Source organism: Phocoena sinus, chromosome 12 (genome assembly GCF_008692025.1).
Source record: "Phocoena sinus isolate mPhoSin1 chromosome 12, mPhoSin1.pri, whole genome shotgun sequence".
In the NCBI taxonomy this organism is placed as follows: Eukaryota; Metazoa; Chordata; class Mammalia; order Artiodactyla; family Phocoenidae; genus Phocoena; species Phocoena sinus.
Window position 1 is genome coordinate 69,362,059 of NC_045774.1, and position 27,326 is coordinate 69,389,384.

Genomic DNA, 27,326 nt, shown 5'->3' on the forward strand with positions numbered 1-27,326 from the left:
GTCTACTGCTAAACTGTACACATTTATTGCTAATACATTAGATACGTTTGATTGTGAAGGCAAAATTGCTTTGGGATAGCTTTGCCACAAAAGTAAGTCAATAAAACCAAAATTACATCTTCAAACTGGTATTCACAGTATCAAAGGAACAATTTCAAAATGCTATAAAGGCTTAAAATGGACATCTAACTTGAGGAAAAAGGGTGGGGGGGAGATCTACCCAGAACCTTTAATTCCTGGATACTTACAGATGACAAGCCAGACATAATATGTGTAACCATAGAAAAATCCTTTTTCTTTAATTTCAGCTCCATCTGAGAAGTAGACGCCAACTAATGTCACAACAATCCCTGATAGATACATTTGAATGTTTCTCACCCAAAGGGAAGTGTCTGAACTCTTTAAAACTTTTTCAAAATACACTCCTGAAAGAAAATTAAGCATGCAAATATGAAATAGGTATTAGAAATTAATCTAAAATGTCTTTGTCTTTATATTATCATATTTTTGGGTTATTATTCTAAAAGTATATGATTTGTGGAACATACATTTTACATTAATTAAATGCAGATTTATATTATGTTGGTTGTGACGCACGGCATACCGAACATTACCAATTTGTATTTTTACAGAGCATATAGAATTAATAACCAAGAGGGAGCTTTCTAAAAACCCACATTTAACAGGAGACCCTTATATTACTATTAATAGTTTCCGCCTTTATTATAGCAGTGAGATAGATCACAAAAGCTCACTTAATGCCACTAAAAGGCTTGCTTTGGTCAGCTGGAACACTATATACTATTAGAGTCAATTATCTTAAACATACCCCTATAATATCTGCCTAGTATGAATACTCCCAACTTTGCAAAATAACCTATATAATCACCACTTAGGATTTTTTCTGAGAGTTACACAACCAAAATAAAATTTAAATAGAACTTGCTCAGTGAAGCCATTTTCCTTTAAAGCAGGGGTCTACAGACCAAGTTCACCCACAATGTCAGAAGGACTGTGAACTCCCTAACTAGATAATGTTTTGTGTCTATGTGCATTTTTCTGGGGGTGAGGATCCGACACTTTTTTAGGTGCTCCAAAAGCGCACATGTGTCCCCACCCCACCCACAAAAATCACATAGCACAGCTGTAAGTTTTATACTGAAAATGAATGCATGTTTAGCAAAGACATTAAAGATTTTTGTTATAAACACTGTTAATTAGAGGCTTAGGAATTGCCACTAAAGTACTAATCAACTAAAAATTCAAATGAAAACCAAGATTGTTTTTGATGAACCTATGTTGGAAAGAGCCAGAGAATGGGAACAAACATATAATAGCTATTCCTATTTCTATTTTTGATTTTCCTATCTGGGAAAACCATTTAACTATTGGGAAACCATTTAACTATTCAGTTCTCAGTTACTCCAAGCATAGAGGGATATTAAACCACGTACCATTTCCTCAACTGTATTGAGACCTTATGGTAAATAGACTGTTGGACACAAACATTTTACTGTTCAAAACAGTGCTAAAAATCAAGTAGTATATTATTTGGGGGGTAACCCAGTTTTTGTTTCTAATTTGTTGTTTCCTAAGAATAAAAGTTTAGCATGATGCTATCATTAAGTATATTCCTAAATTTAGATTTTCCCCTCTTATCAAATGACTAGATACAGAGGTGAAAAATACTTCCTTAGTCAAAAATAGAGTACTAACTTTTTTTTTTTTTTTTTTTTGCGGTACGCGGGCCTCTCACTGTTGTGGTCTCTCCTGTTGCAGAGCACAGGCTCCGGACGCGCAGGCTCAGCGGCCATGGCTCACAGGCCCAGCCGCTCCGCGGCATGTGGGATCTTCCCGGACCGGGGCACGAACCCGTGTCCCCCGCATCGGCAGGCGAACTCTCAACCACTGAGCCACCAGGGAAGCCCAGTACTAACTCTTGATATAGCAAAATAAAGATAAATAATAAAGATGTATGGCTATAACTAATATACTCTTTACTTTCAGTTTCTTCTCTGTTGGAACCATTTCTAAGACATTTCTTTCATTGCATTTAACATTCATACTTTCTCTTCTTGATTCAGTGAAGGATAGCCTGTCGCTACATATATGAGTCCAGACTTCCACATTTATTTGATGTTAGTGATTTTGATTCTTCCCTCCCCTTTTGGCTGTTACTTCTGGGTATTAGGTTTTCTTAGTGATCACCCCCCTTTCCTCCCTACTCCATAATTCCTAATCTGTTGAAGCAGAGGAAGAACTTGAGGTTACCAGGGAAATACAGATACTGAGCTAGTAACTAACAACCTAAAGCAGCAGAATCGAACCTGAGGATAGTGCCAGTGCCAGGAAAATAGAAAGAGGTACTTGAGCTTTCTGATGGCTAACTTCCTCCATTTTTTAATTTATTTGGGGGATCTTGGCTGGACCGGGGATATTCAAGGATGACAGAAATACATTCTTAGATAACTGCAAAGATGAATAAGGACTGAGGTCTAAACTGTGTTAAACACTACCACATGCTTACTGGAAAAACAGCTGACATAAAACTATATAGCTATTAAGTAAGAAGATAAGCTTTAATAGGAATAAAGTTGAGTTTGATAAAGCAAGATAAAATCAATCCCTATTTAAAGTCTGATGTTTTTTTAAAAATTTGACAACAGAATAAAATACTTTTATGACTTACCTGCAAATCCTGAGCACAATACAGCAACAGCTATAGCACCAAACCCTAATAATGGATTCTGTTCCACCTGCAATAGTAATGTTTTAGAAGTCATTTTTAGTGACTAGTAAATAGAATTCATCCAAGAGAACAAACGAATACAAAAATCTGTTTATAGTTCTGCTGAAAGTATGTGCCATATCAGACATGGCTATTCTATAGAATAAGACAGGACCAAACAAAAGGCCATCCCAGAGATAAACCAAAGTACTTAAGTTAAAAACCTATCCCTCAAATTATAGCCAGAGTAAACGCTTGATATGTGTGCCTACTTCCTAATAACAATGGGTACCCAAGCACAGAACTGTGCAGTCAGCCCGCCTCTTTATTTTAACTTCTGCCACCACAACTCAAGCTCTTATAGGATCAAGCATGGAAATGGTAGCAGTTTGACTTGTTTAATTTATTCCCTATCACCTACAGGATGGAGTAATGACATGTAAGATTTCCTACTTCACTGAATTTTTATCAAATATTAATAGCATGCCATCTGTGTACCAGATATACTGTTTCATATTCTAAATGAATAAAGGTGAAGATGATACACAGCTTTGATTCTTAAATAGTTCATGGATGGGAGAGATTGACACATATATATAATCATAATACTTTGCTAACAGATGCAGGTATATGGGCCCCCAACCTATTGTTTCAACTGTATTTCCTCTTCCCTAAACTAACCATCAGGAGCTTTCATCAGTCTTTCCTCAGAGATAAATGTTATCTCAGTGGCAACACTGAAACTAAAGGGTTGAGACACATGTCTGTAATATGACAAGCACATACCTTGTTCAAAATAGATAAGCCTGAGAGAAGGACAGTATTACTTGATGTTAAGTACCTGAGAGAGAGAGCTTGCTCTAAAATGTCTGCATGAAGATAAAAGGAGAAATAGAAGATATTATGGACTAATGGTTCTCAAAGTATGGTCCCGGGACCAACTGCAGCATCATCACCTGGGAACTTGTTAGAAATGAAAATTGACAGGCCCCTCCCCAGACCTACTGAATCATAAACTATGGGGATGGGGCCCAGAAATCTGTTTAACCTTCCCGTTGAGTCTGATGTACACTAAAGTTTGAGAACCACTACTATAGACTACAACTGATAAACATGGATGATTTCCTAATACAATCTACAAGGCCAGCATACAGAGGAGAAAAAATAACCGTGTGAGATTTCATCTATCCCAACAACTGCTTGGAAGCTCAAGCTACTAAAGATAGTGTCTGACAAATTCCTGGTTGCTTTTCTGCCAGTTTAATCTCTACAGTTAGGAAAAATGGTGATAGACACTGCTTCTCTGGACTTAATTCTGACTGATAAGAAACTGCTGGGTGGGACTTCCCTGGTGGCGCAGTGGTTAAGAATCCGCCTGCCAATGCAGGGGACACGGGTTCAATCCCTGGTCCAGGAAGATCCCACATGCCGCGGAGCAACTAAGCCCGTGCACCACAACTACTGAAGCCCACATGCCTAGGGCCCGTGCTCCACAACAAGAGAAGCCACCGCAATGAGAAGCCCGCACATTGCAAGAAGAGTAGACCCTGCCTGCCGCAACTTAGAGAAAGCCCACGCACAGCAAAGACCCAATGCAGCCAAAAGAAGAAAGAAACTGCTGGGTGAAGTGGAAGTGATGGAAACCTAGGAAAATGGCAACCATGTCGTTTTAGCATGAGCAATAGCCAAACAACATAGTTAAGAGACTTGAGCTCCAGTCCTGAATAAATCAAATTCAAAAACCTAAAACAATTCCATAGCTAGTGGGAAGATGGGTTAATAGGGTAAGAGTTTCTTAAGAATGAGATTCTAATGAACAGTGAAGAAAGAAATCAGTGTTACTAATTAAGGGCATCTTCAATGAATTCTCATAGGAACACTAAAAAAAAAAAAAAGACAGTACACAAAACCAAGAGGAACGAACCAGGAGTTTTAGTATCAAAAAACTGAAAACTGTAAATGGAGGCTTGCAAAATTTAAAGAAGGCCTTTAAAAGTATGTTTAGTTTAGGAAGAAAAGAGTATGCTTCTTCGGCTAGATGACATGCTGTTAGATAGCAAGAAAATAAGAGTTACCCAAACCTAGTTTCCATTTTCTCTGTGAATAATGACTTTGAATGAATGGGAACCGAAGTCCAAGACATTGGTTTGCTGTTGTGAGAACACCTACCTAAATAAATTCAGAAGTATCTTGACCAAGAATAGTAGCAAATCAAGGTACCGATCACTGTTATCTCTGAAGAATAATAGGGCATAGAAGCTATGCCAGAAAATTTGCATTGGGCAAATACTGTCCTGATTTTCAAAAAGGCAGAGGGAAAGAAAAGCTGCAGAAATTATAAACAGCGGCTTGAGACCTGTAAGGCGGCCCAGTACACTCACCAAGAGCACAGGCTCTGGAGCCATGCTGCCTGGATACAAGCAAGGTTGAGCCATTGCTAGCCTTCTTTGCCTATCAGTTTCCTCATAAGAAAATGGAAATAAAAATACATGCCTTGTATGGTGGCTGTGAGCATAAGTGAATTAATGTATGTAAAGCGCTTAGAACACTGCTAGTATCCAGTGTGACACGTGACTGCAGCTGTTGTTATTACTGAATACCAGCGAAATGCTACAACAGGTGACTTGGAGAACTTTTGAAGAAACCATCAAGAGTATAACGGTCATCACAAGAAAATGGTTGGCTTCCATAAGAATACGACTTACCAAATTTTCTTACTGAAAGAATTCCTAGTGTAAGTGCTGAGGGGAATTCCATAGAGATAATGTTTAGCAAGAAATCTGACAGATTTGCATAATATTTTTGTGAACAAGCCAGAGAAATGTAGTGAGGATAACAGTAGTTCTATTCACAGCTGAGTGAGTGCTCATATTGCAAAGTGCTAATTAACAGAATAAAACCAAGCTAGACCAACAACCAATATCAACTAGCCAGGCATATGAATAAGCCATCCTAGAAACAGATCCTCCAGGCCTAGGCAAGTCTTCAGTTGACTGCAGCCCTAGCTGATATCTTGACTGCAACCTTATGAGAGACCTCAAGCCAGAATATCTAAAAGAGGCCAGCTCAGGCACCCTCTAATTCCTGACCCATAAAAACTGTGAGAGAGAATGTTTCTTAAGCAAGGAAAAAGAAAAAAAAAAAGTCAAGCTAAAGAGAGTCTAGAGGTATGGCCACAGAGCTCTGGTCCTGTCCTGTCTAAAATTTTCAGAGAAGACCCAGAAGACATAGGTGTCAAATCTGTAGAAAGCATAACATTCAAAGAAAAAGCTAATAATGGATAAGGACTGGAAAGTCCTCAAAGGCTCGAACAATAACCCAAAGCTAATAAGATGGGCTTAATAAATATAAACACATTTTGCATTTTGGTTTAGAAGAAGCCCGCGGCACAAAACACATCTGAGACAAACTGTATTCGTGTGAAACAGCTACATGTGGTTGTATAATCAGTTATATAATGGATAGCCTCCTCCAGCCAAAAAAAAACCTAATATAACCTTATGCTGATTTAACAAGTCGCTGGTATTCAGAATAAAGGAGGCAATTAGCGAACTACACCTCACACCACTCAGTCATTATCTGGAGAGAGCGTGAACTTTTAGGACACACTGAGGAAAAAGAACGGATAAATGCACCTAGAAAAGAAATACGAGGCAATACTGGGGCACGAGCCAGGGATCATAAAGTCTCCAGAAGCCATATTATAGAAAGAAACAACAAGGTTGTCTCAGTGGGAGAGAAGAAAAGACAGGGAGGGTGGAGATGCAACATTGTTCTCAAACATTCAAAGGCTCATCCTGTGGAGTTAGCAGGGATCTGAGTTACTCTGACAAGAACAAGGAACAATGAGAGGCAGTTACAGGAAGCTACATTCTGTTTAAAATATGAAAGAACTTTCTAGGGGCTTCCCTGGTGGCGCAGTGGTTGAGAATCTGCCTGCCGATGCAGGGGACATGGGTTCGGGCCCTGGTCTGGGAAGATCCCACATGCCACGGAGCAACTGAGCCCGTGAGCCACAACTACTGAGCCTGCGTGTCTGGAGCCTGTGCTATGCAACAAGAGTGTCCACAATAGTGAGAGGCCCGCGCACCGCGATGAAGAGTGGCCCCCACTTGCCGCAACTGGAGAAAGCCCTCACACAGAAACGAAGACACAACACAGCCAAATATAAATAAATAAATAAATAAATAAATAAATAAATAAATAAATAAATAAATAAATAAATAAAAAAAAGAACTTTCTAGAGTGCTCCAAAAGTAAAATACTAAGCTTTTCACACATATTACCTAGGTGACGTGACCCTTTTCTAAAGGTGTAGGGTGTTACTGGAAGTTCATATTTAACTTTTAAGTGTTTGCCTTACTTCCCAAACAAATTCTTTACAGTTCTGCATCTCAGTTATACGTGCAGTGCATAGTTGATCAGTGTTTTGAAATGTCACCGAGAATATGAGCACGTTTAAACATCATGTAAAGACAATACATATTAATTTAAAACTCACTTTCTGGGGGAAAAAACTCTTCCACCAGGCCAGAAAGTAACTACCTAAAAAGGAGCTTTCTACTTTCACAAGCTCTGCATACATCCCCAGCTGCCTTATACTCCTAAGAGCACCGTGGTCCGTCATCTGCTAAGAGTTAGAGTGTGCAGTTGCAGAGGGAAGCTCCTGACCTTCAGGTCCTTTACTGTAGTTCCACTTCCTACTTCTCTTTGGGAAAATAACCAATTAAAGCATACAATATATTAAAAAAAAAAAAATCAGGTATGTACCTTAACATTTAACTCTTCAACTAAAAGTTAGAAGTAAAGGCACTTTTTGCCCTATTGTAGTTACCAGTTATTGGGAAAAACACTATTCTGTAAGACCCATTGCTGACAGTGGATGTATGTGCAAAATGATAAAAAATTTTGTGAGTTGCGGGAGAACATGAAAATTAGATGGGGAAAACTCTGCCCAGTATTTCTGAGAAAATGCCTAAAAGAGGCCTAGAAGTTGTGAACACAGACACTGTGTGGAAGTTGGCACAACTGAGTTATAGGTTAGCTGTTAACTGTGCAACTCTGGGTACGTGACTTCACCTCTTTGGACTTCAATTCTGTTATCCATAAAACAAAGGAGTTGCATTATATGGAGTTTTGAGATACCATCCATCTCTAACATAGTTTATGCATAGTCTTCCTTCTCAAAAAGGAAGCCCGGAGATATTACTCTCCTTGACAATAACATCACCCTAAGGGGAAAAAGGCGTATCTATATGGCAGAGGCTATGAATCATGCTCCATTCTTTTCCGTGTGACTGTGTGGAGTGCTCAGGACTCTGGAAAGTTCCCGTTTAGCTACAGTGAGCACTTAGCTTCTTACCACGACGCCTGTGGCCTGGGCTGGTCTCCACTGCACGAGGACGACTCCTCCACACAGCATAAAAACTGAAATCCACTGTAACCTGCTGAGCGTCCTGTTTAACATTAGAACGGTACATAGAGCAGTACAAGGAATCTTCAACTGGTACGTCACCTACCAACAAACAATGAACTCATCAGCTCGGTTAACATTAGACTCTGACACAAATGTATTATTTCTGATATGAACACAGCTGTAGAGAAAAATATTCAATAGTCTGATAAAGGGTTAGTAAAACATCTTTTCACCGTGAAAACATTTTTTAAGATTTTGCGCCTGCCATTATCATCTACTTCACCTACCTGGTATACTGCTGCATCCAGATTGCTGAGAGCCAGGAAAGCCATGTTGTTCTGCACAGCATACACTAAGGAAGGCACGCTCAACTTCATCAGTTCCTTGGGGCTCCCCAAGACATTTTCTCTTAAAGATGCCTTGAATCTACCCAGACTACCAGTTTCTCTTTGAAAACAAAAAGGGGAAATGAGAAGGGATGAGGAAGAAAATGAAAGATCATCCTTTCTATTAGATACTGTCACACATAGGATAGCTACATTGTGTTACGTTCACTGATACTTATTTCTAGAATTTTTAACTGACTTTAGATTCATTAAAAGAAGCAAACCAGCAATGCATCCCCATAAAAGAAAAACAACTACAATCTTCATTTGGGAAAATATGACAATTAGGTTTACCACCCTCATCCTCTGGTCAAAGTTTCAGGGGCTTTTGAGTATATTAAACAATGAGAGTACCAGGAAACCAGAATTGCCGATATTACCTATAAAAAATTAATTTAATCCCTGCCACTTTAACTGCCATTGCATCAAGTTCACCCAGATTATTTTTTAGATTAATCAGGTTGCATATGTATTTTTTAATTTTTAAAATTACAATAGATTTTAATTGCAAACAAAAGAAAAAAGCGTTAGTAGTTATAGAAGTTACTTGGGATAGGAACTGAGTAATGCAGGTCAATATTATTTGTAAATTAATTCCGTGTTTGTGCAATATGGCAGACAATAAATCTTTAAATAAGCATATTCTCATAAAATTCAAGTATGTATCTGTATAATTTTGCAGGAAATCTGAATAATTTACTAATATCAGTAAGGTAAACTGTACCTGGAACATACATAAAGCTTACTACTTGAGTGCATATTGATTGATGCATGCTCTTAAGTATTCTTATTGTTCCTCAGGAGGAACTAGCTAATCTGGCTCATATTTCCCCCTGTTGTAAATCAGCTCATTTATTTCCTGAAAATACAAATCAAAGAACACTTTTATAAGCATTAACACCAAAAAAAAGTGCTACCATCAAAAGGCTCCTAACTGCCCCTCACAAGATCCTTAAAAGGACCATAATACTTCGTTGGGAAGATGGAGCTATTTCAACTCACAGTGAGCCTCTATATTTTGGGTTAACGTTAGAATCAACAGTCACTAATCGGATATTTTCATATTTAAATAGTGCAAAATTAATTACCCAAGTTCTGAGAAGGAGCAAAGAGTCCATAATGTCTAATTAACTACCCATGCCTTATCCACTGTAGAACACTCCAGCCCCCAAGAAAATAATTAAGACAGGAAATTTGGCCTAGGCCACAGAAACAAAAGATGCCCTTCTTAGTTACAGACCGTACTTTGCTGCCAAAGCTACATGCTGAAAAGTAATGCACACAGCCTGGAGGGCGACTCTACACTCCATGCAGAAGAGGGAGAGAATACCAGAAGATTACTGGGAAAGTCTGCATTGTAGAGTTTTCCAGATAGCTGAAGGTTGGCCCTTTAAACATTTACCATTCTTTTTTTTAACACAAATCTTAGATGTTCTATATAATCCTCCACCTCTTAAAAGAGTATAAAAAATAATTTCTCAAAGTTTTCCCTCATTATAAAATTGAAGAGAAAAAAGATTAAAATTAAAAAGAAGAATCACAGAGGTCCAACTCAAAGAACCATTTTAAAAAGGTGATATAATTGAACATTTTCTTTATTGTCATAATTCTCACTAGGAAACATGATGGCAGAGACATAAATCTTACAGGCTGTGTGAAGTACAGGACACTGCTTTTACTGTATCATTACTTAATGCCCTTCCAAAATGCTGACTTCTATACTAATGTATCTTCAGAGTGGCTCCCTAAAGAACTACTGAGAGGTACCTGTTTGTACCCATCTTTCACAGTCCACCTCCTTCCATGTCCATTTATCTCCCACATACGATTCCTCAAGCTCTAGTTTAGTAGCCACTTATCCCTTCCCTAATCCCTAGCTATGGGCAATGCCATCTTACCTCCACTCCTTAGAGATACTCTAAACCCTCAATGGTATCAAATGAATTTCTGCCTATCCAGAGAACAGAGTTGATCTCTTTATCACTGGCTCTCTTTGCTAGAATACAGGCTGCTTAAGGATCTAACAGCTTCTTCTATTAACCATGGCTGTACCAATAATCAAGGCTGTTGAGGTCCCTTTTCTCCCTGTCACTTTTATCTCTTCTCCCATACTTTTCAGCTTTCACATCAAATGAAGGGCCTGTGAGACATCACCAGCCAATCTGAGTACTCCTTTCCTTCAACATGAAAAATGAGTAGAGTATGGTGTGTCCAGATTAACCTTCAGGTCTTTGGCTCTTCTGGCTATATCCTTTTTATTGGATACTTAGGAACTATTACTTCTCCACTGCCAGGAAGACTTTACTATCTTTTTCTGCTCCCTTCTCTAATGTAGATATTAGAGAAGCCAAGGTATACCAGAATGCTAACTACTGGAAAGCTCAAGCTTCACCATGGTACCTTAGAATTATATCAATATTATATAATTATAACAAGATATTTTGAAATAAGTTGCAAAAAATAGCAGAGAATGCTAAAAGAAATTGTAAAAGAAAACAAAAGCTCAAAATAATTAATGATATTAGAAAGTAAAATAAAGAGATTTAGGAGGTATAAGAAAGAATATAGGGGAATGTTACCACACAAAGTTTTAAAGGAGGAGATAAATTATTTCGGTATTAGATTAAATCTTGCTTAATTTAATATATTTAATAAGAATACAGCTCTAAAACTTACAGTTTTACTCACTAAAGTCAAAAAAGTAATAGCAATATATCTTCCAGAAAACACTAGTAATCATCTATCCTTTTGTTTTACTGTTAAGTAGACAAAGATAAATGATCAATTCTAAATATACTACAGCCTTGAATAGTGTTCTCTGATTACTAAAAAAACATAAAAACCAAAGACCACTTTTTCTTCCATTTTCCTGCTCTGATATTTTCTGGAAATCAAATCCCAAGCACTTTAATGAGTACCTTTTGTTAAAAACAAATTTATTGAATTTAATTATATAAATGACATTGTGAGATAAGAGAAAACGTGTATAATCAAAAAGCATACACTAATTTTTTTAGATATAGTCTGTCCCATTAAATTTACTCTGATTTTTATCACTGGAATAGAATCCATGTGCAACCTGTTGTTACCTCAAGGAATGCTGAAGCTCCATGTTGACTGCAGAGAGATTCCGCTGCTGCAGCCCCCCCTAAATTTCCTATCAACCAGCTGAAACCAATTCTTTCTGATCTATGTGTGGTCAAAAGTAGGCCTCATTCTTCCAGCTCCTGATCTGAGGAGAACTACTAGGAGGCCTGAAATCCTTGGCTAGGTTACCAAGGCACTGTGCAAAATGGAATAATACAGCAGAAGTTACTCATGAGTTTAAGAAATCTAAATTTCCCTTACAAATTTCTTATCATCTGCAAAGTTAATTAAAATTAACTCGCATAAAAGATTTTGGGAAGCTAGGTTTAAAAACCAATAATGAGGTCATTTGAGGACAAAAATACCCATCATATGAGGTACATGACTTTTACTTCCTCCCCATGACCCTAAACCCCTTATAGCATTGAGTACAAAGAGGCAGTCAAAATGTAAACTCAGCAAGAAAAACAGAATAGGGCTGGATAATCTATGACATAGGTATCTGAGAGCTTCGTTCATTATTCTAGATAATACTATGAAACAGTAAAATAATTTTCTCCAGTCTTATCTGGATAAGTAGTACAAAGATTTAAGATGCATTTGGTTTATTACGAAACACACCCAAAGTGTATGTACATTTACACCTCCTTCTAGGTTTCTTTAGTCTTTACAGGCTGTGGTGGATAGCAAACAATAAAAAGTTGACTTTGTTCTAAGACAACACACAGTGTTTTCATTTCCTTTTCACATCACAAATGACAGACTTAAATCAAAAGTATCAATTTTAACAGCTATGACGGTTTAGTAAAGCATACAGCTAACTAGCAATTTTCCTGTGAATTGTTATAGTAATTATTTTATGAAAAACTAAAATATTTTTAAATGTACTGTTTGATGTTTCAACTGGAATTATAACTTAGAAATTGGTAACTTAGTCAAATACTTAAAAAATAACTTACCCACATATAAAGCTTTTGCAACATCCAACTGCTAAGCTGCTCCCCTCCCCAAAAATAGGATTTATTAATTTCCTTTTCGATATAAAAGTGGTCTGATGAAATTATACATGTACACAGCAGTGTATATAAAAAGATAATTATTACATCTTTGTTTTGTAGTAGCAGAAGACTGGACACACCCAAATGCCCATCAGTAGAAACTGGTGTATGTGATACATCCATATAGTGGAATACCACACAGCTCTTAAAAAGAGTGAGACAGATTTCTATGTACAGACATGGAACCATCTCTAAGATAAAACATTTAAGTGAAAAAAAAGTTAAAAAGCAAAGCAGTGTAAACTGTATGCACACACAATGCATGTAATCAAACTCCCCAATCAGACTGTATAAACCTTAAACCTTATTTATCAAAATAAAGTAGCCATTCATTAATTCTTCCCCACACTCCCCTTTTTTTCCTTGCAGTTCTAAACTAACTTTTGACTGAAACAAGTATAATTTCATATTCCAAAGATTACTAGAAATTGTAAGTAAAATCAACAAGGATGGCGGAAAACTCCAAATTAATTACAAACAGAAACCAAAAAAAGAAAAAACAACCCTGTCAGTTTTTTTAATGAATACCAAAATTACACGGAAGGAGAAAAAGAGAACTAACCCAAGTATTCTAAAACACAGTCTTTTTACTATATGCTCTAAAACTAAAGGCAAAAAAAAAAACTACATACAAATACTGAACTTTAGTTAGTAGGTTTGCTTTTTCACAGCTGTATCTTAGAAGTTCTGAGTCTACTTATTATGTATTCTAGGACTGAGCAAACAAGTAAATATCCTGAGGATAATGGAAGTCAAACTCACCACCATTGGAAAAGGGAAAAGTTGCAATGAACTCTGTGGTACTGGATCAGAATTGCAGGTATCAAACAATATATTACTCATAGTTGTATACACAAACATATATATACAGAAACAGAGAAACAGACAGGTATGTATGTATACACATACATGTTACCTAGCTCTCGCTATTGAAAGGGCCCAGAAGTTATGATACCCCCAGTAGCAATGTGCACACCTCATGTCTAGATTCTGGTTTCTAAATACCATTTTGGGAAAAAAGGAACAAAGCTTCTTAGAGAAATGTATGATTTTGGGATTGGGGCAGGGAAAGTATAAGATAAGCTTTGAACATCTTGCTATGCTAAAAAGAAACTGCTCAAAGATTGATGAAAATATGTAAGTGAAAAAGAAAAGAAAAGAAACAGGAGGAACCTTGAAGATGATCCCACTGTCCAAATCTGGGACAATTTGAGCATCGAAATAAATGATAATAATGGATTCCAGCAAATATAATAAAATAATCCATGAATCTACACTGAGAGGGAGAAGGACAGGTAGGGGGGAGAGAGAGGAAGAGGGAGAGAAGGGAAAGTTTCTTAGAGTAGAATGCCAACCAATAAATGTATAGGGAATGATGGAACTGGGAAATTACCATTTGGCAACATCAAAGGACAATAAAAATGATGAGAAAGAGGATATGTACCTAGTTTCAAAGATTCTCTCCACATGATACTTAATAGTTACAAAGAGAAAATTGGTAACTTTATCTGGAGAGACCTGGCAGGCACTACCTTAATCAAGGAATCAAAGTTAAATCACCAGTAATGGGGCAAATGGATATTATGTACTTCGTGATACACTGCACTGAGAAGGACACATCATTTCCGTGATATTCCTGACCAAAACCCTAAATTTAATCATAAGAAAGCAATCAATAAACATAAACTGTGGGACATTCTACAAATTAAATGGACTATGCTCTTCAACAATGTCAAAGACAAGAAAAAAAGATGGAGGAACTGTCTCAGATTAAAGGCAGCTAGAGATATACTACTACTGTAAAGGATGATTATTTTACTGTTAAAGGACATCAGTAGGCAACACAATTATCTAAGGTCTATGAATTAGATAACAGTATTGTATCAATACTAATGTGTCAATTTTGATATTCTGTTATTATGTAAGAGAATGTCCTTGTTTTTAGAAAATAGGCACTGAAGAATTTAGGGACAAAGGGGCATCTTGTGTAAAACTTGCTCTCAAAACATAAAAACAATATACACCACACAAATACATTGCAATCAAGAATATGGTAAAATTTAGGGCTTCCCTGGTGGCGCAGTGGTTGAGAGTCCGCCTGCCGCTGCAGGGGACGTGGGTTTGTGTCCCGGTCCGGGAAGATCCCACAAGCTGCGAAGCGGCTGGGCCCGTAAGCCATGGCCGCTGAGCCTGCGCGTCCAGAGCCTGTGCTCCGCAACGGGAGAGGCCACAACAGTGAGAGGCCTGCGTACCGAAAAAAAAAAAAAAGAATATGGTAAAATTTAACATTTGGAAATAAAAACTTAAGAGAAAAAACAAAAAATAAAATTATTGCAATTACTGAAATGTCTAACAATGCTACTAAATGCTTATCTTTGCCCTAGCTAATCACAAAACAGCTCAATTATTTTGTTCTAAAATACTTATAATTTGAAAATTAGAAATCAGGGAACTTGCCTTCGAATCCTATCACTGCCAATCACTTTCTAGGTACCTCTGGCAAATGAAAACTTCCCTCAACCTAAGATTTCTCATCGTAGAAGATGAAATAATAGCTAAGGCTAAAGCAGTGGCACGAGAATGAAATGAAAATTAGCTGTGTTTACCTGCATGTTTCCCTCACCTGTTTTTAAGGGGAGACGGGGAAGAATGTTTCCTTAACACCTTCACTCTCTGGCAGCCTGCCATTCTCAACAGCAACAATCCTGAATGTCTGAAGGCAGGAAACTTAGTTGCTGCAATCTTAAAAGAGGATGTTTGGCACTTTACATAACATATTTTGACAGTGATTAACAGCTAGTATTCCAGAGTGTAGTTACTTGCTTTCTAAAGAAAAGAAGTTAGATATCTGCTCATTAGGTTTTCAAAAATTCATTTTTCATAATTGTGCCCCTAAGAAGCATTATTCTTTGATTTTTCTAAGGCAATTTCAACTTATAACATTATATATTATAGCAATAGTGCTAAAGTGCTGCCTAGTGTCCCTTAGTGCAAGAAAGCTGTGATGTGCCTTATGGAGAAAATACATGTTAGATAAGCTTTGTGCAGGCATGATTAATAGTGCTGTTGGCCCTCAGTTCAATGCTAATGAGTCAACAATACATACTAAATAAGGTGTCTTTAAACAGAAACATGGTTATATAGTGATCAGTTGATGAAAATGTTGTGACCAGAGGCTCACAGGAACCTATCCCTGTATTTCCTCTAGGAGCAAAAGTTCAGTATTCAGTAATTCAGTGTCCGTGGTAACTACTGAGATAGTAAGAATCAACAGTCACCAAACCCATCACCAAGGGAGCTTATTAGAGCCCAGGGATTGTGGCCATGATGACAGAGCAGGTGATGAAGGTAATGGATTTGAGTTATGTTCTAGAAGTAGAATCTATAGATCAACAAAGTAACTCAAAGTAATGTGGGTCACCATGTTAGTCCCTGATTTAAACCATTCAGTGATTTTCAATGCACTTGAGATAAAATCCAAAATCCTTTACAGGCCCATAGGATTACTCTTGATACCCTGCCGACCTCTCCTGCTTCATTTTAGCCCCACTCCCCTCTCACAGCACTCCAGATATACTGATTTGTTGTTCTTCAAACACACTGTGTTCTCTTTACCTTCTCTCTGCTCTTCTCTTGCCCAACTTCCATTCAATCTTCAGGTCTGAGTTTAAACGTAACTTCCTCAGAGAGGAAGCCCTCAACATTTTCACTGGGTATGTTTCCCACACAGCTATGCTTTAGTTTCATTAACGATTGTCTCATGACATATTGCTGAAGAAGCTGAAGATGCAATCACGATATCCTTTTATTTCATTCCGTAGCTATCAACCTGTGACCTCATGGGTAAAATAATTCTCCTTTCTCTATCACTCTTTATCATTCCAAGAGATTAACATTTTTTCACAGATGCCCTCTTAAAAGTAACCCCTTTGCTCCAAGAAATAAAATGTTTTCTTGTTATGAATAGCAGGTATTCCATTCTACCAATGTGTTTTGAATAAGAACATGATAATTTGCCAACATGTTTCTCCATAAAAATTACATTTGCTTTAAAATCCAGTAATTTCAAATGCATTTCACTTCTTTCATGCTTTATGATTTTCCAAGTGCTTTTTCCACTTGGAAACTCGCTGTGTTTTAAATGATTCTTCTTCACAGCCAAATTCTTGTTAGCCATGTAGTGTCAAATGCCAACCACCAAAACTCTGTGTCATAATACTTTACTTTGTCCTGATTGTCCCTGGTCTTGTGTACTCTGCAGGTACATGTTCATAAAAGAGCCTCTACACTAGGCAGGTGACATACACAGTAAGTGATCACTGGTGATAATCATGATGATGAAGTACAGTATTTAGTTTTCCACACTGTTGCTATTTCAACACCATTATTGGGACTTGTCTGGTGAACTCTTGGAAACTTTTCTGCTTTCATTAATATTTTGATATAATTTCCAAAAACGTTTCCACAAAACAAACTACAACTGACCATATCCATAACACTGAATAACTTAAGAATAGCAAGCAATGCAAAGCTGAAAAAGCATCAAAATAAAACAAAAAGTCATGCAGACAGGTTAGCAGGACACTAGCCCAACTGCTGAGTTAAACCAAAGGCCTCACTGCTTTTCTGCACATTGGTTTTTAAAAAGTCTTAACAGTTACGAAACAACAAAACCATGATCTGATCTTACACTTTAAAACAGCTGATTTCATGCTTGACAGCCCTATTTCATTCCTGGGTCATAATTTTTTCTCCCTAAGGAAGCTGGGGAATAAGAAGAAGAAATGTGTTCCCCTATTCCCCTTTTTCCAATACCGCCATTTTTGTTTTAAAAGAAGTTAAGCCCTAAGTTTTTATTAATTTATTAACGCTTAAATTGTTATATGGATGTTGTTCTAGAGCTTCAAGCAGATTTTTTCCTTTGGAACACTGCCTTTTAAAGTTTTAAAGGTACAATAAAGCCCCTCCTTTACCTGACATTATGCAGAATAGTGGAAGCCAAATTTCCTTGAGAATGGATCTTGTTAAGTAAAAAGCTGTGAAAGGTCTGAGGTTTTACCCTACTTGCAACCTAACAAGTTAGGTTGCCACAGTATCTCTGCCTACAAGATAAATTTTAAACACAAATTTTCTATTAAAGCTTTCCACCATCAAGTCTCAAGTTATTTTCTGTTCTCTCCTCCTTCCCCAAGCCAGTTTTAGAGTATTTTTTTCTGATGGTTATTTGTAATAATGTGTGTGTTTACTAGTTCATTTTCTGTCTCTTCCACTGAAACTAAGTTCCAAGCAAGCAGAAACCATATCTACTTCATTCATACCTGTATATCCAGCACCTATGATAAAACTGTCACACAGAAATCACTTAATAAATATTTGTTAAATGAAATTTTGAAGTGTTTAAATGTAATTTAAACCTACATACATGCTATTCCTCACTACTTCCCACTCTCACCAGCCCACATCTTGAAACCTAGATGAATTCACCCGCCCACATGACCCAGATGGGTCCCCATCTCATAAATCGTTCCCCAAGTAATTTCCTACCAGATTTTATTTAATTCTCACAACCCTATTTTCTCCAATTAAGAAATGAAGAAACTATACAACATAACCCAAAGCTCACCTCCTCTTGTTTCATTTTCTCTTGTCTCTTGTTGCTGTTTTTCTCTCATCCACAGACTATGGCTGTTTTCCTGTCTTGAATGGACTCTGACCCCTAGTTTTATAGACTCAGCGTCTAGAATTTCCCTTTTCAGCCCCATAAACTCACTGCATATATTTCTTTATTGGTGGTGAGAAAGTCATCTGAGTTTTATCAGACAAAGTATTCCAGTCTATGAATAATATAATGTGGGAAATGAAAACAGACAAGCATAAAACTATTGGGCTTATGGGCAAGACTGAAGACTTATAACATAAACTTTAGGAAGAAATGAAGAAACTAAAGCTCAGAGAAGTTAAGGAATACGTGGAAAGTCATAATCCCAATGAGTCTAGGACTAAAATTAGGTCTGTCTCACTCCAAAGCCCCTATTCTTAACCCTCTCTTATACTGCATCCTTGGCTAAAACGATTTTCGTAGGATGTTACTGATACAAAACCCAGTGCTGCCGCATAGTAAAAGTATAGCAAGGGAGGAACCTCAGATGCTGTATAGATAAAATAGGGGTAATTATAGTACTTAACCTAAAAATATATATAAAGATTAAATGAGATAACTAATGAAAAGCACTTAGCACAGTGCCTAACACTTAATACAGGAAACACTCAAGAAATGTTAACTAGGGCTTCCCTGGTGGCGCAGTGGTTGAGAATCTGCCTGCTAATGCAGGGGACACGGGTTCGAGCCCTGGTCTGGGAAGATCCCACATGCTGCGGAGCAACTAGGCCCGTGAGCCACAACTACCGAGCCTGCACGTCTGAAGCCTGTGCTCCGCAACAAGAGAGGCCGCGATAATGAGAGGCCCGCGCACTGTGATGAAGAGTGGCCCCCGCTTGCCACAACTAGAGAAAGCCCTTGCACAGAAATGAAGACCCAACCCAGCCACCAATCAATCAATAATAAATAAATAGATAAATAATAAATAAATAATAAATTAAAATTAATAAATAATACAAATAAATAAATAAATGTAAATAAATAAGCCAAGCATTTGAAGCCCTTTAAAAAAAAAAGAAATGATAACTATTATTATCATAATATTCCTCTACAACAGAAGTCAGCAAATGTTTCCTGTAAGAACCAAATCGTAAATAGTCTAGGCTCTGTGAGCCAACATACTGTCTCTGTTGCAACAAAAATAAGCAGCAAACTGGATTTGGCCAATGGGCCACAGTTTGCTAACCCCTGCTTTAGGGTGGAATTCTTCAACTTTGACACTACTAATATGTGGGGCTGGGTAATTCTTTGTTATGGAGTGCTGTCCTGGAGGACAGGACATTGTAGGACATTTATCAGCACCCTTGGCCTCCACCTACTTGATGCCAGTAGCATCCCCCAAGTTGGGTCAACCAAAATAATATCTCCGAGGGAGCAAAACTGTCCTGAGTTGAGGAAGACTGCTCTAAAGCAATCAAACATACAAAGATGTAGCTTGAATCTTCTGATAAAGAACATAACTGAGTAAAAAATTAATAACACACTAAAAAGTATTTATACTCACTTAGCTAAAATTCCCACACTTAGCAATAACTTTATAACTTCTGTGATACACACGGCTGTGGTTGAAAAGTAGAGTTCTTTGTCTGATGTCCTTGTGTATCTTAAAGCTATGGTGTAAGTTGCAGCCACCAGGGTCATCACTGCCAAGCAGTATAACTTGAATAATAAATTGACATTTTCTGGAAAATACGTGCAACAAAGATATTATTTAGTAGACAATATTATGTATGTAAAAGTTAAGCAGTGTTATACCTCAAAATGCCTTCCAATTTCAAGCACAAAATACGTTTAAAAATTTATTTCAAAACAATATTTTCCAACTACATGAACAGAAACAAACATACACACACAAAACACAGCTGACTTTAAGTATCAACTGGTTAGGCACAGATTTTGTTCCTGGGGAGGGCTTAAGTGCAAGGTTACGTGGCATAACTAACTCTAGTATAGGATGTTATAAATCACATACTTTATATATCTTTATAATTCATACTTGTGAAAGCAAAACACAAAAGCAAGATGAAAACGATTACTGCAATGTATGTTCTAAATAGAGAGACAGCAGAAAGAAAACAAAAGGAATAATGGAGTGATAAAATAATATAGAACTTCATCATAATAAAAAACAAATTACATCCAGCCTCTCATTTCATAGCATTATAAGAAAGATAATTCATAACACCATAAAAAAGAGTATTAAGAATGAAGTTCTGTAAAACTTGAAATCCAGGAAATATACACAACTTATGAACACTCAATTTAAGAACTCCTTGCAAGTATATCTGAGCAGCAGCCATCACTCAGGTGCCAGGGCCGGTCCAACACCTTCAATAAAACCACAAGCACCGGTGTACCAGGGCTCCTTCCATACTCCCAGCCCTGCTCTGAGACTACCACCATCTAATGCTCGAACTATGCCTACTTTCTTTACCCACTTCACACCTCTCTCATCCCTAGCTACCTGTAACCTTCTTTCAAATCTCAGGCACATGTTAAACAGGGATCAGCAAATTTTTTTCTGTAAAGGGCCAAGAGTAAATATTTTAGGTTTTTTAGGCCACAAGGCAAAATCAAGGATATCATGTAGGTACTTAGGTGACAAGAGAGAAAATATACTTTCACGTTTAATTTATATTTAATTGGAAAAATTCAAAATATAATAATTATTGAGTACAATGCTTTACAGTATTGAGAAGAAGGGAATTCTATGGGGTGGGTGGGTAATGTTTTGCTTCATTGGTCTTCAAAGTTAGGGATCCATCAGATTAATTACAAACATTCACCTGTAAAAACCATTCTTAGCTGATAGGCCATACAAAAACAAGTGATAGGCTGGGTTTGACCAACAGGCCATACTTTGACAACCTGGGTTAAGAACCAGAGGGACAGGGGGTAACTCTGGGCTGCTACTGTAACTACATTACCCCTAGGTACACTTTTGTTCACCGCTCTGGGAGCCTAACCACAACTCAAAGGTGACTTGCACAGGAAAATAAAATAGGAGTTTCAAATAAGTTATGTGGTAAGGTAGAAACTCACTAGGAAACAGATTATTCAATATAAATATTTTTCCCTGGGTGAATTAAAGAATTATTTGTAAATTTCAGGCAGATTTTTAAAATTACATTAGGTCTTAACTGAAAAGTAATATGGTAAAATAGAAGAAATAGAGCTTCTCTGCCTAAACTTTCTTTCCAATAGATCCGAGGACCCAAAAAGCAATGTTAATGTAAAAGGGATTGAAGGAGATTACTATAATACTTTGCTTGCTCTAAAACCTTCCTACACAGGAGGAAATGTAAAACTTAAAAAATAAACAGCAGTACAGGAGAAAGCATTTCCCATCTTCTTGATCGGGGGTGAGCAACCTACATTTCCTCTCATTTTTATATGACCTGCAAGCTGAGAATAGTTTTACATTTTTAAACGGTTGGAAAAAAGTTTTTCGTTAATCTTTTGGGATGTGTGAAAATTATATGACATTCAGATTCAGTGTCCATAAAAAACGTTTTACTGGAACACAACTACGCTCATTTGTTTCTGAACTATCTATGGCTACTTTTTTTGCCGGGCAACAGCAGGATGAGTAGTTATGACTGAGACCATCAGCCATTAACAGAAAAAGTTTACCAGCCCATATCCTAGATTATCAATACTTTCATAAATAAGAGATGTTAGGATCGCCAAACTAAAAACTACTTTATTTTAGCTCTTATATAGGTTCCTGATTCCAAAACAACATAGTGAATGTTTAACACTTTGAAAGTACACCTCTTAGAATCGTGATTAATGGGAATATAGATGATATTCTTGAAAATAACTACTGATGGAAATAGAAGCATAAACAAGTAAGTTTAGATATTTGTATAACGTATAGGGCTTTGGTACAGAATACCACTTTTAAAACATATAATAAACTTTTTAAAAATACTTAATGCTTTTTTAAGCATTATTTTCTCTAATTTCAGCTTACCATTAGATCAAAATATCTTTTCACTCCAGTCATTAATTCTCCAATATGAAAGTTCAATTATTAGCAATTTCAGTTTTTTTTCAGGGTAATATCAAAAGTCCATACAGGGACTTCCCAGGTGGGCCAGTGGTTAAGACTTCGCACTTCCACTGCAGGGGGCGTGGGTTCCACCCCGCATGCCCAGAGGCTCCGCCACGAGGAAAAAAAAAAAAAGTCCACAACTCAACTGCATTGTTGAGTGGGCACACTGGCACATCAGTACTGTTTTCTCCTTCTCACAAAGTTCCCATTAGCTCCCACGCAGTATCTGTTTTTGTGTGGAAAATGCCCCCCAAATGAAATTTACAGTGTGGAGTTAAATCTTCTGCTCAGTTATACTTCACTATATTTTAGAGGAGACATTATTTGTAACACCTGAGAACTTGGAAATTCATTAAGTCCCAGATAAATAAATCCTTTGTGATTTGTGAATATCAGGAAGCTCAGGAAGCTGCAATTTTGTGTTACACATTTCTAGTGGGCATAAGATTTATAACACGACCCAGGCACAGCAAATATGTATTGGCAGTAAACCTAAATCTGTAAATTGTGGCAACTATTTCAGATAATGATTCGACTTATGTAATTCTCAACTTGCCTTCACCAATAATCTCGCTGTTCCCATTTTATGTCAGTTATCAAAACAATTCTACTTTTTTCCCTTTACTTCCTGTGTTGCTACAGAAAGACTTAAGGTTGGGCTTGAGAAGCAAATAAGAGAAGCATATGCAACTACAGACAGTACCTCCTGGGCAGGGCCTGAATAATAAACGTGGCCTCTTCAAACAAGAAAATAATTTGGTACCCATGCAAAAAGCTATTCTTTAAATATTTGCTCAACTTTATTCAGAGGTAAAGCCAAGAGCTCTACGAAAGAAGGGTGGAGAAAGAATCTGGGTGTTGCCCAACCTCTCCTAGCTACTGCTCTACCATTCAGAAATTCAGCTCTCGTCCTTACTTACTTACCGGACTCAGCAAAGCAGAAGTGCTGCGGAGTTAATCAGACTCACCCTCACGAAATGGCAATTAGTCATCAAACAGTATTACTCTAATGTGCTAGCCCTGGGGAAGGGGGCAGGGGAGTGGATCTCAACCCACCCCTCCGGCAAAATATCAAAGTATTCCTTCTAACAACATACAACACTCTCCTTGGAAGTAACTCTGTTAACGACTGCTTTCTCCACCTCGTTACGCCTGCAATGCTATTTTAATACCCCAATGATGTTTTTAGTGGCTGTTACGTGGGTCAGCCGCTGCTTAGGCTCTGCACCCGGAGCATGCCCTTATGCCTCTGTGCATCCTAGGGCAGGAGCCGCAGCGGAGACAGCAGCCGCGGTGACCCCGGCCAGTATAGAAACCGGTCCTGCCTCCCGCTGGGTGATGCGTCTCCAGCCCCGCACCTGCGCCCCGGCCCCTCGCCGGGTCTGTCTGAATTCGGTTCCCACCCACTGCCAACTCGTCGAGGCAGTTGCAGTTTCGGGCTGCCGAACTGTCCAGCGCGGAGTACGCCGCGGGGAAGGCAGCTGCAGTGGCAGGCTGGCTGCCCCTCACTGCCACGAGCTGCGGCGGCGCGCGCTCAAGCCCGAGAGCGGCTCAACACAAACTCCTGCTGCCCGACGCCCCGGCCTGGCCCCTGGGCCTCAGAGCCCCGCGGGCGCGGAGGATGGCCGGCCACCGACAGGTGCAGACCAGCGCTGACGCCCGCTCGCCACCGCCCTCCGCGGAGTCCCAAGTCCCCGGTCCCAGCAGCCCCCGGCCTCACCTCTCTGAGGAGCCATGGTTCCCCGACAGCACCGCGCGGAACTGACGCGCGCCCCCTTCGCGCGCGCTGCGTAGGACACCGGGGACCGCCTCCTGGGGTCATAGAGACGAAAGCCGCTCGGCCTAGAGCGCCTCGCCGGCCGACCAGCCACGGATTCCCGCCCAGCCAAGCACAAAGATTAGGCTAATGAATCGGAAGGCTGCGGAAAACGGGAGGATCCGGATGGAGGAGAGGCCTGTTCCGCCCAGTCTATGTTGACGAGTGCGTAAAACTCGGTTCCAAGGCGCTCTCTTGTAAACTACAACTCCCGGCCGGCTAAGGAAGCAGGAGTCAAGGGAGCGGAGCGTTGCCTTCTGGGAGCTGTAGTCCTCACCAGGTGACTGGGCGGCAAATAGGAATTGGGCTTAGACTTAGGGATTCGTGCCTGACAAAGCTGTTGTAGCACCACCAAGAACTCGTAAAGTAACAGAAACTTCTTTCGACAGCGTTGGCAACTTCTGTAACTTCCTTTAACTTCCTCCTTCATGAAACTCCTTTGTTACCTCTTATTTAAACTTACAGTAATTCCCCTATATACCAACCTTCAAGTGGCGAACTTTCAAAGATGCGAACGTGCATTCCATCAACGCCAGGCATGAGTGAAATTGCAGCTTGCCCTCCCTCTCCTATTGCTGACGATCCTTCAGCTCTACCATCTCCCACCTCCTCTCCCTCCTCCAGTCGGTAACTCTTCTCGCCTGTTCACTTGATGCCAGCGCCTATATGCCAGCTGTTGTACTGTACTACTGTACTTTTCAAGATACTGTACTGTAAGGTTTAGAATGTTTTACTTTTTGCTTGTTTTTTATGTATTATTTGTGTGAAAGTATTATAAACCTATTACAGTATTCTATAGCCGATTTTGTTAGTTGGGTACCTGGGCTAACTTTGTTGGACTTACGAACAAATTGGACTTACAAACATGTTCTCGGAACAGACCTCGTTCGTATGTAGGGGACTTACTGTATAGTTTATATTACATATTGTTCAGAAGTCTTGTGCCTGTGTCCTCATCGTCAGCATTATCATTATGTTTACCTAGCCAGACATGCTAACTGCACGATCTTCGCACAACGAAAGGGGTCCGAAAACATTAGACATATCAACAGGCATTTACTTCAACTGCTATGATCTCCACGTTCACTGAAGCATATTAATTAGCATAAGCGATGTTAGAAATAATTCTCTGGCAAAATGAATGGTCTTCAAGATATGTGGATTAAAAATACTATGTAAATACCTCAGTTCTTACAGGAACATGGGTACAAGATTCTGAGATGCCCAGCCGCCTACACCTTCTATGGCATGCTCTTTCTCCAAAATGATTTTTTAAAGGTTTGGATGGTCAATGTTATATACCATTGTCTTACCATTATATACATAGATATAGATATATAGTCTATTAACATTATTGGAATATTTTTCATTCCTTATTAGCATCACATTAATATCAGAAGGGGCTCACAGAAGGAGATCACAGTTTATACAGTCAGACATTTGATTAATCTCACTTTGGAACAGTGTTGGATCTTCCCTCTGCCTGGTGTATGTGTGCTCACTGGTGCTGATCACCTCTTCCTGTAATTGGTATAGTTCTCACTTATGGAATTATTCAGTTCCATGCTGTGTATTTCTTATATGTACACTTAAACAAAAATTCATATGTGTACTTGAAATTAATTGTGAAAATTAAAAATATTCTATCAGACATTTCTTCTTTTGTTTTATAACTACTGCTCTGTACAGTTTATTTATCACTTCCCATCTTGGAGTATCATGATAGTCTCAACTTACTTCAATTAACTATAATTATTCTCCTCTGGACACTCAAATTGTCCCAGTATGGTCCCTGTAAGCCTACTCCTTTAAATCTGCACAAGCTTTTTGAAGCATTTTTGATTTCCACGTTCCAGGTTCCAGGCCAATCTTCATTCTTCCCTGTCCTAGGCCATGGAATCAACTACACTTCAAGAAATTATGGTTCCTTCTGGGGGAGAATAGTATTAAACACACACACACACACACACACACACACACACACACACACTGATCATAATTAGGGTGGTGGGTAAAATGCTTTGGGGCCAGTTTTGTGGCATTTCTGGTTCACATACATATCATGCTGCTGAACCCCAGCTTTCCTGTAAATTTTCATTGCCTGTGAAGACTTTCTACTCCATTGCCATAAGCCTTGACTGGATTTTGATGCCCTTGTCCTAACGTGATCAGCCCAAAACCACCAGGGACAAACCTATAGTCAGACAGAGTCAGGATTATTGGCTCATTCCAGCGAGAGAGACTGCACACCAGAATAACTGTGGGAAGTCTCAGGAAACAAAGGAAAAACAGAGTTATAGAATGTGGGCGAAGAATGGAGTTAAGTGAAATTTTAAAAGAAGTGATATTTTGCAACAAAAAGAATAAAATACCTAGGAATAAACCTACCTAAGGAGACAAAAGACCTGTATGCAGAAAACTATAAGACACTGATGAAAGAAATTAAAGGTGATACAAACAGATGGAGAGATACACCATGTTCTTGGATTGGAAGAATCAACATTGTGAAAATGACTATACTACCCAAAGCAATCTACAGATTCAATGTAATCCCTATCAAACTACCAACGGCATTTTTCACAGAACTAGAACAAAAAATTGCACAATTTGTATGGAAACACAAAAGACCCCGAATAGCCAAAGCAATCTTGAGAAAGAAAAACAGAGCTGAAGGAATCAGGCTCGTGGACTTCAGACTACACCACAATGCTACAGTAATCAAGACAGTATGGTACTGGCACAAGAACAGAAATATAGATCAATGGAACAGGATAGAAAGCCCAGAGATAAACCCACACACATATGGTCACCTTACTTTTGAGAAAGGAGGCAAGAACATACAATGGAGAAAAGACAGCCTCTTCAATAAGTGGTGCTGAGAAAACTGTACAGCTACATGTAAAAGAATGAAATTAGAACACTCCCTAACACCATACACAAAAATAAACTCAAAATGGATTAAAGACCTAAATGTAAGGCCAGACACTATAAAACTCTTAGACGAAAACATAGGCAGAACACTCTATGACATAAATCACAGCAAGATCCTTTTTTGACCCACCTCCTAGAGAAATGGAAATAAAAGCAAAAATGAACAAATGGGACCTAATGAAACTTTA

At 38.4% G+C, this 27,326-nt stretch overlaps 2 protein-coding genes across 6 annotated transcripts in view; one reads left to right on the forward strand and one right to left on the reverse strand.

The window, feature by feature from the left end:
* The window catches only part of RARS2 (arginyl-tRNA synthetase 2, mitochondrial), a 90,878-nt gene extending 88,202 nt beyond the window's left edge, over positions 1–2,676 (forward strand). Inside the window, exon 23 of one of the 2 annotated variants that reach the window (XR_004352610.1) lies at positions 1,780–2,676. The gene's annotated coding sequence lies outside the window, so the exon portion shown is untranslated. Of the gene's footprint in view, positions 1–308; positions 443–1,779 lie in introns of those variants that run through there. The other variant, XM_032651848.1, reaches the window with a different exon arrangement.
* The window catches only part of SLC35A1 (solute carrier family 35 member A1), a 28,435-nt gene extending 3,670 nt beyond the window's left edge, over positions 1–24,765 (reverse strand). Inside the window, exons 1-8 of one of the 4 annotated variants that reach the window (XM_032651859.1) lie at positions 24,112–24,211; positions 19,839–20,016; positions 15,299–15,417; positions 9,255–14,919; positions 8,432–8,591; positions 8,091–8,243; positions 2,690–2,756; positions 249–425 (exon numbers count right to left, since the gene is read on the reverse strand). In XM_032651859.1, the coding sequence (XP_032507750.1) occupies positions 249–425; positions 2,690–2,756; positions 8,091–8,243; positions 8,432–8,591; positions 9,255–9,289 (592 nt within the window). In that variant the 5' untranslated portion in view covers positions 9,290–14,919; positions 15,299–15,417; positions 19,839–20,016; positions 24,112–24,211. Of the gene's footprint in view, positions 1–248; positions 426–2,689; positions 2,757–8,090; positions 8,244–8,431; positions 8,592–9,254; positions 14,920–15,298; positions 15,418–19,838; positions 20,017–24,111 lie in introns of all 4 variants that reach the window. The other 3 variants (XM_032651862.1, XM_032651858.1, XM_032651861.1) reach the window with 3 other exon arrangements.
* Between the last annotated feature and the right edge of the window lie 2,561 nt (positions 24,766–27,326).